At 47.2% G+C, this 14,255-nt stretch overlaps 1 protein-coding gene and 1 long non-coding RNA gene across 2 annotated transcripts in view; one reads left to right on the forward strand and one right to left on the reverse strand.

Annotated features, from left to right (window-relative positions):
- Positions 1-466: 466 nt before the first annotated feature.
- Positions 467-13,248, forward strand: LOC128313711 (uncharacterized). The gene is made up of 5 exons (XR_008294765.1): positions 467-1,248; positions 4,801-5,126; positions 9,805-9,926; positions 10,093-10,238; positions 10,830-13,248. It is a non-coding gene; the product is annotated as an uncharacterized LOC128313711 (long non-coding RNA).
- Positions 10,655-14,255, reverse strand: part of GRIN2A (glutamate ionotropic receptor NMDA type subunit 2A) — a 363,632-nt gene continuing 360,031 nt past the window's right edge. Inside the window, exon 14 of the mRNA XM_027043273.2 lies at positions 10,655-12,713. Coding sequence (XP_026899074.1) covers positions 10,914-12,713 — 1,800 coding nt within the window. The 3' untranslated portion in view covers positions 10,655-10,913. The remainder of the gene's footprint in view (positions 12,714-14,255) is intronic.

Genomic DNA, 14,255 nt, shown 5'->3' on the forward strand with positions numbered 1-14,255 from the left:
AGCGAAGCCTCGTAAGTTCTTTGGTAGAGGTGTGTATACGGGGCTGGATCATGGAGAAGTCACCTGTTAACTCTGCTGCTGGGGAGAGTTGAGAAAGACTAACAGGTTTCATTAAAGATACACCTCAAAGGAGGTGGGACCGGTGTCCCAGGAATAAGGAAGAGCATGCGGGAAGGCAGGGAAGCAGAAGAGCTTATGGGGTCTCTTCGGAGGAACACAAAGACCTTTGATCCTAGGAAGGGCTGTGGCAGGGACGGAGGCCGTGTGTGCTGGGCTACGGAATCCAGGTTTTTCCTGTAAGCCGCTGTCTTTTTTTTTTTTTTTTTAATGTTTATTTATTTTGAGAGAGAGAGAAAGCAGGGGAGGGGCCGAGAGAGAGGGAGGGAGAATCACAAGCAGGCTGTGTGCTGACAGTGCAGAGCCTGATGTGAGGACTGAACCCACAAACTGTGGGATCATGACCTGAATTGAAATCAAGAGTCAGATGTGTAGCCAGCTGAGCCACCCAGGTGCCCCATGGGCCACTGCTTTAAGCTCAGGGTTTTAAAAGGGGCAGTGGAGCGGACATGACTGGATTTGGGTGTTAGAAATGATGCTTGATCTGGGAAAAAGAGTGATCAAATAAAAATACAATCTGGATTTAATAAGGAGAGGTCCTACTGAGGAAACTTACTTTAAGGGGGAGACAGGGACTATTATAGTGGGATAGGCCGCAAGAGTTTTTCTGCTACAGGGAGGAGGAAACAAAACCAGAAAGAAGGGAGTCAGGAAGTTATGTGCATTGGCAGCAGAGGGGTGGGGGGGGGGCGTGTGATTGGATGGATCAGAGGGTGTGAGATCAGCCTAGTCCTGGGGGAGGGTGTGTGTTGACTCAGGCTGATGGTGTTCAGGGACCTGGGAGGAGGAGAGAAGCTTAACCAATGTTCACTTGACAGGCATTTTGTTCTGATCGATTAGTGGGGACAAGAGGTTTGGCTAATCATTTATGAGCAAAGACAGGGATCTTGGAGGGTCTGTGTCTGGCCGTGGCATAGGGAGCCAGGGAGGGGGTGTCCGGGGGTCATATCTAAGTCCTATTGAAAAGGGTGGTTCTTTACAGTAGGCTGTTTCCTGGAATTCATAAAGGAGAGAAGGTCTTTAACTGCCCCCTTTTTCCCAGAATCATGAGTCACAGAAGCTTGACGAAGTTCAACATTATCAGAGTCAAGGCCGCGAGCGTGGGAAACTGCACAGGAAGAGGAGAACCAGGTAAGGGACGGCGGCAAAGCTTGCTGCTAAAACCCGAAAGCCGATCCCTGGATTCTTCCGATTCTCTGCTTCCTTCTGCACTCCTCCTTTGCACAGAGTGGGAAATCAAGTTCTCTGCCCCTTGTGCAAATACCGAGCCTGCTCGAAACATGCCCGATGGCCAGCGCAGCAGCAAAAAAGACCACAAAGACCACAACAGCATTTCTCATTTTCATATCAATCGGCAGAAATTATCTTTATTAGAAAAATGAAATTTTCCTGTATTTACATTTTTACACCATAGGACTGGGCACTTTTGTTGCCTGGGGAGTTATGTACATATATCAGTTTGCACACACAGTTTCAAACCCCATTCCTTAAAACAGTTGAGAACACGTTGAACAAAAAGAAAAGACATACTACAAGAAGACAACCATAATATATACTTCCTCTATCATAGAAAGGTGTTAAGCAAACGTGTAATTTTGTAGCTATGCTTGGAAATATTTAATACAGTTATCAGCACTTCCTCATGCGGTTGATTAAAACATGACAGGTATAAACTGCTGGGATTGGTAAGTGAGTGTCTGTTCCCAAATGAGGACCGTTGAGTGGAGCACACAGCTTGCTTTGGGCCCCACCATACAAGAGATCAAGCCAGTTCTGATGTGGGTTTTTTTGGACTGGGTTTGGGTGTCGCTGTGAATGGGAAACGCTCTGCATATGGAGTGTTCAATCCTGCCCATGTTGGGTGAGGGATGGACTCAGACATGGGTCTTCAAAGCTGCTTCCCAGTCCTTCCTTGTGGGTAAATGACCAGCCTGTGTGTTACGCAACAGGTCGTCATGTGTCTGGAAGGTGAATAGTTGACCCTCTTTTTCTGTCTGAGAAGGCCACTGTTGGTGACTCTGATGGTCTATTTCTTATTCCAACCACCCGTGAAACTCACCTCATCCTTTTGGAATATTCAGCTTGAAATACTATACATAAACACATATGCACAGACATCCTTTTGTGATCAACAGCAAATTCTACCGACTAAGTGATTTGGCAAGTGTATGCTTTTCAATTTGTTTTAGCAGGGGAAGGAACCGAGACTAAGACTCATAGCTTAAGAACAACTGATAAAGAAATCTTTGAGGAACCTCAGGCTTGGAAGGCCTCTGAGCCCCATCTAGCCGTGTAATTAGTTGTTACCGAGTAGTTTCCTGAATTTTCTAAGAAAATGTTATTCTTGGCCTTATCTCCGATTTGGGGAAAAAAAAATACGCACTTGGCATCCTTTCCCAGTGAAAAATGTGGGGGAACGTGAAAGTTAAAGTGCCATTTTCATCTCTGTAAATCCACCAGAATTTTCAAAGATGATCGTCTGAATTTGACCCCAAATACTCCGAGTCTTCAGTTTCTATACTGGAACATTTCCTTAGCGGCCAGGGCTTCAGAGCTATGTCCACAAACCTAATAAACCTAGAGTTGTTTTTTTTTTTTAATAAAATAGTTTTAAAAAGTCAATACCGCTCATTTATTTGAATTAGCTTAACTGAGAATAGAAATAATTCGATAGGTCTTAGATGTAATGCAATGTAAAAACCTCAGTTGAATTCAAAAGGCTATGATTATTTTTCACGGAAAAACTGACAATGTTTTTATATTTCTGGACCTTCACTATTTGCTCAGATACCAATAGTCTTTGATTTGAGCCCTTTAAAAGCTTGAAACAGCAAAATGTCAGATCAATGAGAAGCATTTAAAATGCCAAAGACAAACTTACGTTTGCTGGAGAACAATTAACCTTATTAATTTAAAAGGCAGCTGTGGTATTGGCTACGTGTTACGTTAATATTCTTTAGAAGGCTCGTCTTAAATCCTTCCCAAAGGTGTGAGAGAATTAACTGGAGGAGGTTATGACCCAGGGCTACTGCTAATGAGGAATGTTCCAGAATCGCGAAAATGCAAACTTACTGTTTCATGGACCTGGTCCCTAAGAGGGGTTTATATGAGTGATAATCTCAGTTTTGTCCTGTTTGTCTCTGCACACTGCGGACACCTTATTTGAGGAAGTTGATCTGAGAAACGATTCTACTGGAGACAGTTCGGTTCTGGCTCCCTGGAGAGCTGTATGCTTTGAAATACAGCCCCAGAGAAGAACCCCTACCAGCCAGATGGTTCTTTGGAGTGTTCCAGTTTCTGCACAGCTCATCATCCCCTGGAGAATGTTGTCATGCCCTTGTAGACCCAATGACAGGATCTCAAAAGAGCTATTAAATCATAATAACTTTTCTGTCTTAAGAGACTTTTGACTGCCAGCTTGGAAGATTGTAAACAGCTAGAGAACTTCTCAGGGACGAGGACACGGGCGCTCAGTTAGATGCACTGGCCCTCCAGAAGGACTGAATCACAGAACCTCCCAGAAGAACATTCCTTCAGATCTCAGCTCAGTTTCTTTATCTATAAAATGACCTTAATGTGTCCCCAATTCATGGTAAACATCAACGCCCGCTGTTCTGTGGCTCAGAACACAGGAGCCGTGCAAGAAAGGAACACACGGGCTCAGGGTCTTGGCCTCCCTGATGCGTTATGCACGCTGTCATCTTGGACTCCCAGAGAGCCCGATGGAAACATTCCAGATCGACACCCTTTAAGGAGGCAAACGGAACACTCTGTGGTTCAGTAGTTACCTTGGTGCCAGTGATGACCCTGCAGAGACGGTCCCTTGCAAGTAACAGGACCTTTCTGAAAATGGGCCATAATGTTTAGGGGAGCTTGAATGGGGGCACCCCGGGGCAGCCTGTGTGCCCGCACACACGTGGGAGAATACGATTGGCCCATGTTGAATGGAATGAGCCCTGATGTCTACTGAGAAAAAGAAGAGAGGTGTGGAAAGGGATAGTTGAAAGTAGGCACGTGCCAAGGAGAGATAGTAACTCCCCAGGAACCAAAAAAAGTGAATGCCGAGTGCAAGCGTATGGGGAGAGACGCAAAACCGCATTCGAGTCTCAAAAGGGACCTGAACAGAGGTGAGATCCCCAGGAGTTCTCAATACACCCCAAACCAGACAACGGGGGGGGGGGTAGGACACTAACAAACCTCCTCCCCACAGAGGCTGAAACTCCAGAGAGAGCCCCAGGGACCTCAAAACAGCACATCTCTCTTTCCGACTCACATTCTGACCTCCCTGGCAGAGATCAGGCACTTCAAGAATACACCCAACGTTAGGGGTTTATTAGCAAATTCCTGTTGCTGATGAGGCTGAGACGAACCTGAGCCTCAGTTTCCTTATCTGTAAAATGGGAGCAATCACACTTCTATCCTATGGTTATTTTGAGGATCTCGTTCTAGGATATGCCTAGGATAGTCTACACTCTGTGTGGAGACATTTTGGTACTTCCAAACTCAGGTGCTGACTGACCCAAGGCACGTAGCTGGGACAAGGAGAGACTCCAACACCCTGGCAATGCACAGAACAGGAGGGACAGAGAGAAAAGAAGCTCTGCCCCCTCCCCCCCCCCCCCCCCGATTCCTGAAACACATCCTGATTCTTCTCACCATCTGTTTGCCCCATTTTCTCTCCAGGGAACCTGATGAGCTCTCTTCTGTCAGCCACACAGTAGGCACTTGGGACTCAACAAGGAATTCTCCCCACTCCCTTCCCTGATACATTTATACCCTGAACTATCGAAAGTATTCTTCATAAGTCAAAAATAAAACGAACCAAACAAAAAAACCTTTCAGGAAATAGTTTTTTTATATCACGGTCTGTTTTCTAATCCTTTGGCGATTTCTTTCAACCTTTTCTTGAACCACACATCATAAAGTGGAGCTGGAAGGAGGCAGGATTTGGCAAGAGCTGGAGAACCCCATGGACCCAGATCTGAGTCTCCTGCACACAAACGTGAAGGGTAAGTCTGGTCACCTGTTTAGATGCTCTTGGCTTTCCCAGGCTCTGTCTTGGAAGGTTAAAATCATCAAGGGTATCTCCGGGAGACTGTCTTTTCCAGAGTTACTTACAGGTCTAAGGAAGGAGGGGTCTGTTTGTTTGATCCTGGAAAAAGTTAGATTTTTATTTCCTGGCAAGAACTTGATTTATCATTTCCAGTTTTTACACTCAGTCTCTGCTTGCGTTTCATGGGTCCTCAGTTATCTTTTGTCCTAGGGAGCTGAATTTCTAGACCGTAAGCTGCTCATGGGAAGAGACGATATATTTTCTATCACCCTTGCATCTCCCAAACCCAAATTGGTCTTAAAAGGAGAGTAGATCCTTAGGCAGGTGCTATCAGCTGGTCAGTGTCCTTTGTTCATCCTTGGCTCATGAGAAACAGGACTGTTACCTCCGTGATCGCTGCCAGCTTTCATCTTTGGTTTGAGGTTTTAAACTCTATTCCTTGTTGACTTTCCAGGGAACAGGTCCCTGAGAAAAGGTTTCTCTTCCCCAGGAATCTGAGGCAGGGAGTGTTGGGGAGCTTAAGGGAAAACCGAATTCAAAGAGGGATGTATGGGTCTGTATAAGGCAAGAGGCAAAGAAAGCGGGGTCAGTTCTGTGAGGTTCTCTGGCTCTTATCCCAGAGGTGCCCGGAGACCACTTGTGAGAGAAGCCTAGAACTGAGTCACCTGGTCCAGGGAACCAGATGAAGAATTACGTGGACCATACGTGTGGGTCTTGGTTTCCAGACCTGGCTCTGATACTGTCTGTCTGACCATCTTATACAGATGGTGCCTTTTTGGGACCTTCATTATCTCTTGATTTTCTCACCTCCCTTCCCCCCAAATCTTGGTGTGGTCCTATAAGTTCTGTTTTTCTAAGACCCTTCTGGGCAGGCATCTTTAGCTGATGCCAGATCAAGAGTACTTCTGGGCACACACATGGAGATGGGGAAGACGATGGGGATGATGCCCTTTGACGGGTTTGCAGAAATCACACACACGTCCATATCGGCACTGTCTTCAGAAGTAAGTGTGAGTAGAACGTGTGCTGTGCCCCTAACCCCACATACCGTTTTTGAACAGAAGCCAAGGACACCAACCCCCCAGATTCCACTTGGGCCCTGCCATCCTCCCTAGAACTGAGTTGTTGTTGTTTTTTAAAGAGTGCCCTCTCTTCCTACATATCCTTGCACCGATAACCAGAATGGGTTTTCCGCGGGTCCATAACCATCATCGTCACATAATTTTTAACATAAACTTTACACTATATACAATGTTATTTGGATAATACAGTTATGTGTGAATTGTAGAAATCAAGCATGTGTATGATATGTACATGTGTACCCGAGCATTGGTATTCACAGGATAAGTGCATTTTACCACGTCTGATGTCTATCGAGTGGGAAGCTGACCTCATCGGATAGGACTAGATGTGAACACAGCATGATGTGAGGGGGTTGAATGGAAAAGCACAGCTGAATTTTGGTATAGACCCCACCAAACCTCTCATTCAGCACCTCCAACCCTGTTGGCCAAAAGAATATGAGGCATCCGGAAGGCCTAATTTTGTCTCAGGTGGAAATAAACACTGCTTTTGCATTGAAGACCGCCTTTACGTGGAACCCTGGACTCCCATGAAATACCGACCAATCAGTTTTGTTGCCACACGTGCCATTTTTTTACCCCTAGAACTCTGAGTTCTGCCCACGTTCGTCGCGGTCAAACGCACACAGCCTCTGTTTCAGAAACAACTCCTCCCCTCGCAAGGATTCCTGAACAACAGCTCTGCACAAAGAAACAGTACAGGGATGTGCCTGAAGTTAACAAATATATTCAGCTCTTCTGAAAGATATTTTGGTTTCTCAAATGAGTATTTAGGTCTTATGCCATAAGGGATTTCAGTGCAAGGTATTTATTTATACGGCAACCGATTATTAGAGCTGCACTTCTTAGGTTGAAAGGACATAAATTTTTAATCACCATTTAATTAACACCAACTTTGTTTTTTTGTTTGTTTTTTTTTTTTTTCCTTTTTCATTAGCAATTCTATTTGCCAAGAATTCAGGGCATTTGTCATTTCCTGAGAAGGACGCAGAATATTAAACACACATCACTGGCAGACATATCAAATAGAATAAACAATGTGGGGCTGTATGACTGCTATGGATCTGTTGACTAATTAACAGCCTTGGCTAGAGTCCCATTTAAGTGAAACTCTTTCATTTGTAAACAAGGTGTAATTTTCTTGTTCCTTCCTTGAAAATGAGTGTGAGTCGATTTGACTGATTTTTGCTGCGATGATCGGTTTCATCAGAACAGCAGAGGGTGAAAACTTCTTAGGCTCTCTGCAACAGGGAAGAGAAACCTAGTCTAATCCACGAGACACCCAGTCACGTGGCTGGCTGTAATGACAAAGTGAGATGTGCAGAGGACAGAAGAGTGGGGAGATCATAATCCCGCACCTCTCAAGGAAGCCTCACTGGCAGAAACACAGACGCACGAGGAACCTGTCTTCTCAGATCAGTGAAGCCAGAAGTGGCCTAAGGCTGTAAGGATAGTGAGGACTCTTTTTGAGAAACTCAAAGGTTTCCAGGGTAGAATTCATGCCCTAGAAGGCCCTCCTCTTACACAGACTGTTTTAAGCTGGGCCTGTGTATACTGTTACCGATCAACAGGAATGTATGGATCTGCATTCAGAAGTACGAGCCGGATCCCTCTCAAGTAGAGAAGGCCAGTTAGGGTGGCCAAAGTACCATTATGGATGCCAGCTGTGACTTGAGTCAGGTGAAACTCAGGCACAAATTTGGGTTCAGAGATTCTGGCTCTTTGAGATCTAAGATCTCAAGCTGGAATGTCAGCGGAACCGTCTGTGATGGGTCCAGAGTCAAGGGCTTCCTATTTATGCCTTGATAGGCTTCTGCAAAGAACAGAACTGACTTGATTACTTTGGAATCGCTCCGCGTCATTATCTTTCTCTTGGCAATTGCCCATCTGATTCGACGGTCAATTTTCTGATGTTTGCGATCATCACCGTTGAGAGTCAACAAATTTGGAAAAGAGGGAAATTATACATTCATTATAAATAGCATTCCAATCCTCATTGTTTATTTTGTTTAAAAAAACCCTTTGGGTATTAAAGGAAGCACGTGTTTTTTTCAGTATGTTACTGTTGGTTCTTCAAAAAGCCCCATCTTTAGTTTCTTTACCTAGATAAACATGGGGTTAACAGCGGAAATTAGGCTGTTAGCAGGAGGGTTTTTGATCTATGGGATGTTATGAGTGTAAGTCACCTTCTCCCTGGAGGTCTCTGTCACAGTTGGCAGCCCCCTTGGGTTTTGAGGACACGGGAAGAAGACAGAAAACCTCTTTGGGTTGATGACACAACACTGCCGTGTGTGCTGGGGAGACTGTAATTCATTTCATGTCATGACACGCCAGTCTTGTGAGGGAAGGAGGTGATCCTGACTGGGGGGAATGTAGGTCTGGAAAGCAATGGGAGGGCAGAGGCAGAAAGTTCTAAAAGACAATACAGTCAGGGCTGTGCCTAAGACCGGAAATGGATATGGGGCTCTCGCAGTCTAGGCTTCTCCACTGTTGGCTCTTGGGCAGCAGAAGCATACCGTCTGAGAAAAAAAATACAATGTCTGAATACGTTTGTCCTCAGTGCCTAGCCAGCCTCTTGGGCCTCTCAACCGCAAAGGTGAAGAGAGGACTTTTGGCCCCTCTGCCTCCCCACCGATGACCCTGAAACTTACTGCGACCACTTCTCATTACTGCTGGGTGCACTGGCCCAACGATGGAGCTATTCAATGAATCCTGAAGCTCTGAAAGAATCGTTCCTGGCCCCGCCCCCTGGCAGGAAAACCCTGCCTACAAGACAGAACGTGCCATGTGTAAAAGAAACAGGGTAGCTACCCCTCCGTCCCCTTCTCTGAGAACCCGAAGCAAAATGCGGGAGGAAACCAGGAGACTGTCAGGTTCATCTTAGCTTAGGGTTTCCACAGTATCTTGTCAAGCAGACTCAGCTACTCTACAGAACCTGAGGCCTAGTCATCCCAGAAATCTCAGGGGTGATAATGAATGTAAAATAACCTAAATCAGAACTATATAAAATGTGCAACTAACATTGTTTGTGGGGGTTATAATATTTAGTTTTTAAACTAGGAAATTCTGATAAAGTGTCAGAACATAATTACCTTTTTGAGGGGGGGCGGCACTTGGTGTGAGCGAGGCACTGTGCCAAGAGCTTCTGATGCTGAAGCTTCCCCTTCTCCCCGCACTGGTTTTTAAAGGCGTATCATTTCATATCACACACGCACAGATCTGAGTAAAGCAAGAAACGGACAACGGGGGTGGCTCGGAAATGACAAATGCTCTGGGGAGTTTGTCATAGATCTCTGTTGGTGCTGGTGAAGCACTGTGCCTCCAATCAAGCGAGTATTTCAGAAGAGAGTAATCGTGTTTGCCACTAAAGTTTATCCACGATTTTGGAGGATGCTCAGGGTCGATGCATGAGGGTCTCTCATGTTTTGAAGGCTTTTGATCTGAGGAGGTTGGGGTGGGAACGAATGTCCAACTGAATTTCATGAGGTTAAGGACAATTAACCTAAAAGCGTGCCAGCCTTCAGTGGACAGACGGCATCATACTTTTTACAGATCATGGTACACATGTGGCTGCTGGCATATGCCACGATGTTGACAACCCTGGGAACAGTGACACACACTTGGACTCCACCATAGCTGTTCGGGGACTGAACGAGTGATGGTCACTCTAGGAGGTAAGGGGTAACAGATACTATACAACCCTGAGTCGTCACCAGAAGGGGGGGAAACACAGACTTACGTACATAGGAATCTTCGGGATAAACTACAACAGCCTCTGTGTCCAGAGACAGAAGATCCACAGATTAGGTGTCGGAGACATACACGTATCGGTTTGTGCAGCTCTGAACAAGACCATCGAAGCCAAGGGTGAGAGAGTGTCTGTGAAACACACAAGTTGACATCCAGAGAGATTCTCGTCGTTCTCCGTCTGAGGGCCCTCCTGGCTTTTTCCTCCAGACGAGTCTTGGAAACAGACTCTAGTGAAGGTAGCATGGTTACTGTGAACACGGGAATTTGCGATTCTTTGTGTGTGTGGTGGTGGTGGTGGGGGGGAGCCTGGGGCTGGTTCTGGGGTCGGGCCGGGGCAGTGACGGGAGGCATGACACTAAAGCTGGGATGGGTACAAAGCCAAACTTCCTCATCTCTTGCACGTCCATCTCGCTGCGGTGCAGACGCGTTCGTAACTGCTGTGTCTGTGTCGGGTTTACATGCGTACCATATTGCTTATTCTGGATGAGAGAGACCGTTAGGCATTTCTGATGAGGAAATTACATGGTGGACTGGTCTTTGTGGACTTTGGAATATAGAAAATCATAACATCACCACTGGCCTCCGACGCATCGTTATTGCCAACATCCCTAGAGGGCGTGTCCCGGAGACCTGCCCTATTATTTATTATTTATTTGCTTTTTTTTTTTTTTTTTTTTTTTTTTGGTTAAGGACTCACCTATCCGGTATCTGCTATGCTCAGCACACGCCTCACAAGATTCCTTGAGGGGAAGACTATGTATGGCGTGGAGCCAGGTGCAAAAGAACCAACAAAAAAAATACCTTCCTAAATCCCCTTCTCTTTGCAGGCACCATCGGACATCCGACATTTACCCTCCAGAACATTGGCCGTTACGTATGTTTCCCTATAGATAAAACATTAATGGAAGGTTCTAAACATCAGATTCGATACTAGGCATTTTCTTGTACACACGTCTACTGCTGCAGGAATTCAAAACCCTGGGGGTGGAGTACATATTGTTCTTATTTGCAGCATAAGGCCTAACATGCTCTGAGATATACACGTCGTCGTGGCCTCTACTGTCCCTGGAACAGTACGACGCTGTGGACCTCAAGGATGATCGAAGGTAGCTGTCATTCACGGCCTGGGATGGCAGCGAGTGTTTGTAAGGGTCCGAGGGGCATCTCCCAATGACTAAGCGTCGCTCGTCCCCATGGCAGCGGAGGAAAGGGTTCTCGGAGGTGTGGTCCGGCAAGAGAGACTTGCTCCGTTTGCTGTCCTGCAGACCCTGGGGTAAGAGGGAGCTTTTGTTCCCCAAGAGTTTGCTTGAGGGCACGCTACAGAGACTCCCATACAGGTTTCCCTCCAGAAGCCGTTCCCGGTCCTTGAGGCTTATGCTCCTGGAGGGCCTGCTAAGGTCTGTCTCCCGAGGTTTGTCGAGAATGTTGTCATAGGAGTGCTGACGGCTGATCCTGAGTTTGTTCTTCTGGAACTGGAGGGTGCTGTTCTGCGCCCAGTCCTGCTGGTAGACCTCCTCCTGGGCGGCCGGGCTCCCCGTCTCCTGGAGCATCTGGTCTTCGTCGATGTCGTACAGGTTCCCCATCCGCAGGCAGGCGTCGCACTTGAATGGGGACCTCACGGTGAAGTGGCCTGAGTAGGTGGGCAGGTTGGAAAGGCAGCTCCTGCAGTGGGTGGAGTTCTGTCGGTACCGCTCGCTGCCCTCGCTGTGAGGGGGACTCTTGTCTTTCAGGGTGAAGTGCTTAGAGTAGAACTTATACTTGTCATTGTTGGGGGGTCCGTCTTCATTGTGCAGGGGGTTCCTGGTGGCCGGCAGCACGGGGTCCCCCTTGTGGAAGTTCTCGTCGTGGTCTGCGTAGGCGTCTGTAAACTCCACGTTCTCGGGAAGGGCCATGTTTTCAACGAACTGGGGAGGGTCTAAGTGGAAACTGGGCTCCTTCTCACCATCGATGGTGTAGATCTTGTCCCTGGGGGAGCTCGCTTTGGTTTTCAGGTAGGAGCGCTCGACCTCACTGCAGTCCTTGGGGTATTTGGAGGCTGCTGACCTTTTGAAGTTGTCCTTGGTCTTGTGGTTCTTGTTGTTGTCTGGCTCTCTGTGGCACGTGGCCCGACTCGAAGTTTCCGAGATGTCCGAATGGGCCACCTCTTCTGGAAGGTATCTAGGACTCTTTAGGGAGTGGGTCCTGTTCTCCACTGCTCCCTCGTCCCTCTGGGAGACAGGGTTCTGGCTCAGGGAGTCTTGGCGCAGTGATTCCATGGATTTCTTCCAAAGCTGCCGGGGCCTGGAGTTGGCTTTGGATTCTGTGCTCACGGCCACCTCCACCGTGTTGGGGTTGGACTCATTGAGCGTGAGAGGGTGCTGTCCCTGGAACACATAGTTATTGAGGCTGTCCTTGTGCCTATTGGCCACGAATGTTTGCAGTTCGTTCATGTTGTCCCCAAAAATGGTGTCTTTACCCTGAAAGGACCTGTTGTCTGAATAGATCAAATTTCCCTTATCTGAAACCATGTCCATGATGAGGGAACCTCTTTGGATGAAGTCTCCAGCCCTTTTGGGGGAATCCATTCTTGAGGAGTTCATGTTGGACATGTCGGAGATGTTTTTGGCTGACCGAAGGAGTTTTAACATGTTGCTCTGGGATCCGGTCAGGTTGAAGTCTGGAGACTTCTTCTTCTCTTCGATGTGCACTCCATGAATGCAGCTGTAAATGCCCTGTGGGAAAGAACACGAGACATCATCAGTGGCAGCAGGGACAGAAAAACACTGCACACCCAGGCTTTACCTGCGAAGGTGAGATGTGTCCTTCTGGGAGGAGACTTGGAGAGATGGCGAAATCCAATCTGAATCCTGGTACTGTTTCTTAAATGTACCAGACCAGTGGCAAAGTGCCCGGCTTCTCTGGTCTCCCTGGCTCAAGATGATCTGACACTTTTGCCTGCGACACTCATACACAGAGTTTGAGAGAAGCTATCAACTAACGGTCACGTAACCATACAGGTCTCAGTGCCTCCACGGTGGAACCTGGGGTACTGGATTGATATGTGGGTTGCTAACTCATCTTTCCCCATGGTTTCTCAGGATCATCTTTGGAGTGTGGATACCAGGGTCAGTTATTAAACTGGCACGGGGCCCCTGGGTTGCTCAGTCGGTTGGGTGTCTGACTTCGCCTCAGGTCATGATATCACGGTTCGTGGGTTCGAGCCCCACGTTAGACTCTGTGGTGATGGCTCAGAGCCTGGAGCCTGCTTCGGATCTGTGTGTCCTTCTCTCTCTGCTCCTCTCCTACACACACACACACACACACACACACACACACACACACACACACTCTCTCTCTCTCTCTCTCTCTCTCAAAAATGAATTAAAAAGCATTAAAAAATAGAATAAACTGGCATAAAAGGACCACCCATTATTAATTCTTCAGGGGAGCTGCCCCAGCAACACACTGAAGCTGTCCGTCAAGGCACGAGACCCAAGCAGGTCAACCAGAAAACCCTTTGTGGTCACTCTAAGGGTGAACATCAAATCCATGGGTGATCAATCACACATTTTGGGGAAGGATAGATACAGAAGCTGGAATAAAAGGAGCAGATGCAGGCAACTAGTCTTGTCACCATGTGGGGATGTTAGCCTGAGAGTGAAGCCATCATAGGAGGGAGCACGGTACAGGGGATGGAGAGACAGGACATGGTTGGAACCCCTGGGGCCGCCACTTGGGACTTTTCGCTTATGCCGCTTAATATATTCCGTGTGTGTGTGTGTGTGTGTGTGTGTGTGTGTGTGTGTAAGAGAGACAGGGTGTTTCTGTGCATCTCTGTGCCGCGTGTGGTTCCTGCTTACCTGCTGCCAGGAGGCAGGGTCTCCAGTGTGCGCCCCTGTGGCTGCTGGGTGATGGGATCACCCAAATGCACTGTGCAGTTCACAGCACGGTGCTTCTGAACCTGGCCTGTGAACCTGCACCTCCCACCCAGCTCAGTAACATGGGAATCTTACACCCTGACCCAGTGAGATTCGGCTTGTGTGGGTGAAAACTGGTGTATCTCCTGTACGTTTGGATCAACCCAGATCTGTGCCTTGATTTCATTTTGTCAGTATTACAAAAAAATAGGAGTTAATTTTTGTTGTTTTCTACAGGCGCCTGGCTGGCTCAGTCGGTAGAGTACGCGACTCTTGGTATAAGGGTCGTGAGTTCAAGCCCCACATTGGGTATGGAGCCTACTTAAAAAACATTTTTTTTTTCTAAATCTGTAATTT

This window comes from Acinonyx jubatus, chromosome E3 (genome assembly GCF_027475565.1).
Source record: "Acinonyx jubatus isolate Ajub_Pintada_27869175 chromosome E3, VMU_Ajub_asm_v1.0, whole genome shotgun sequence".
Taxonomy (NCBI): domain Eukaryota; kingdom Metazoa; phylum Chordata; class Mammalia; order Carnivora; family Felidae; genus Acinonyx; species Acinonyx jubatus.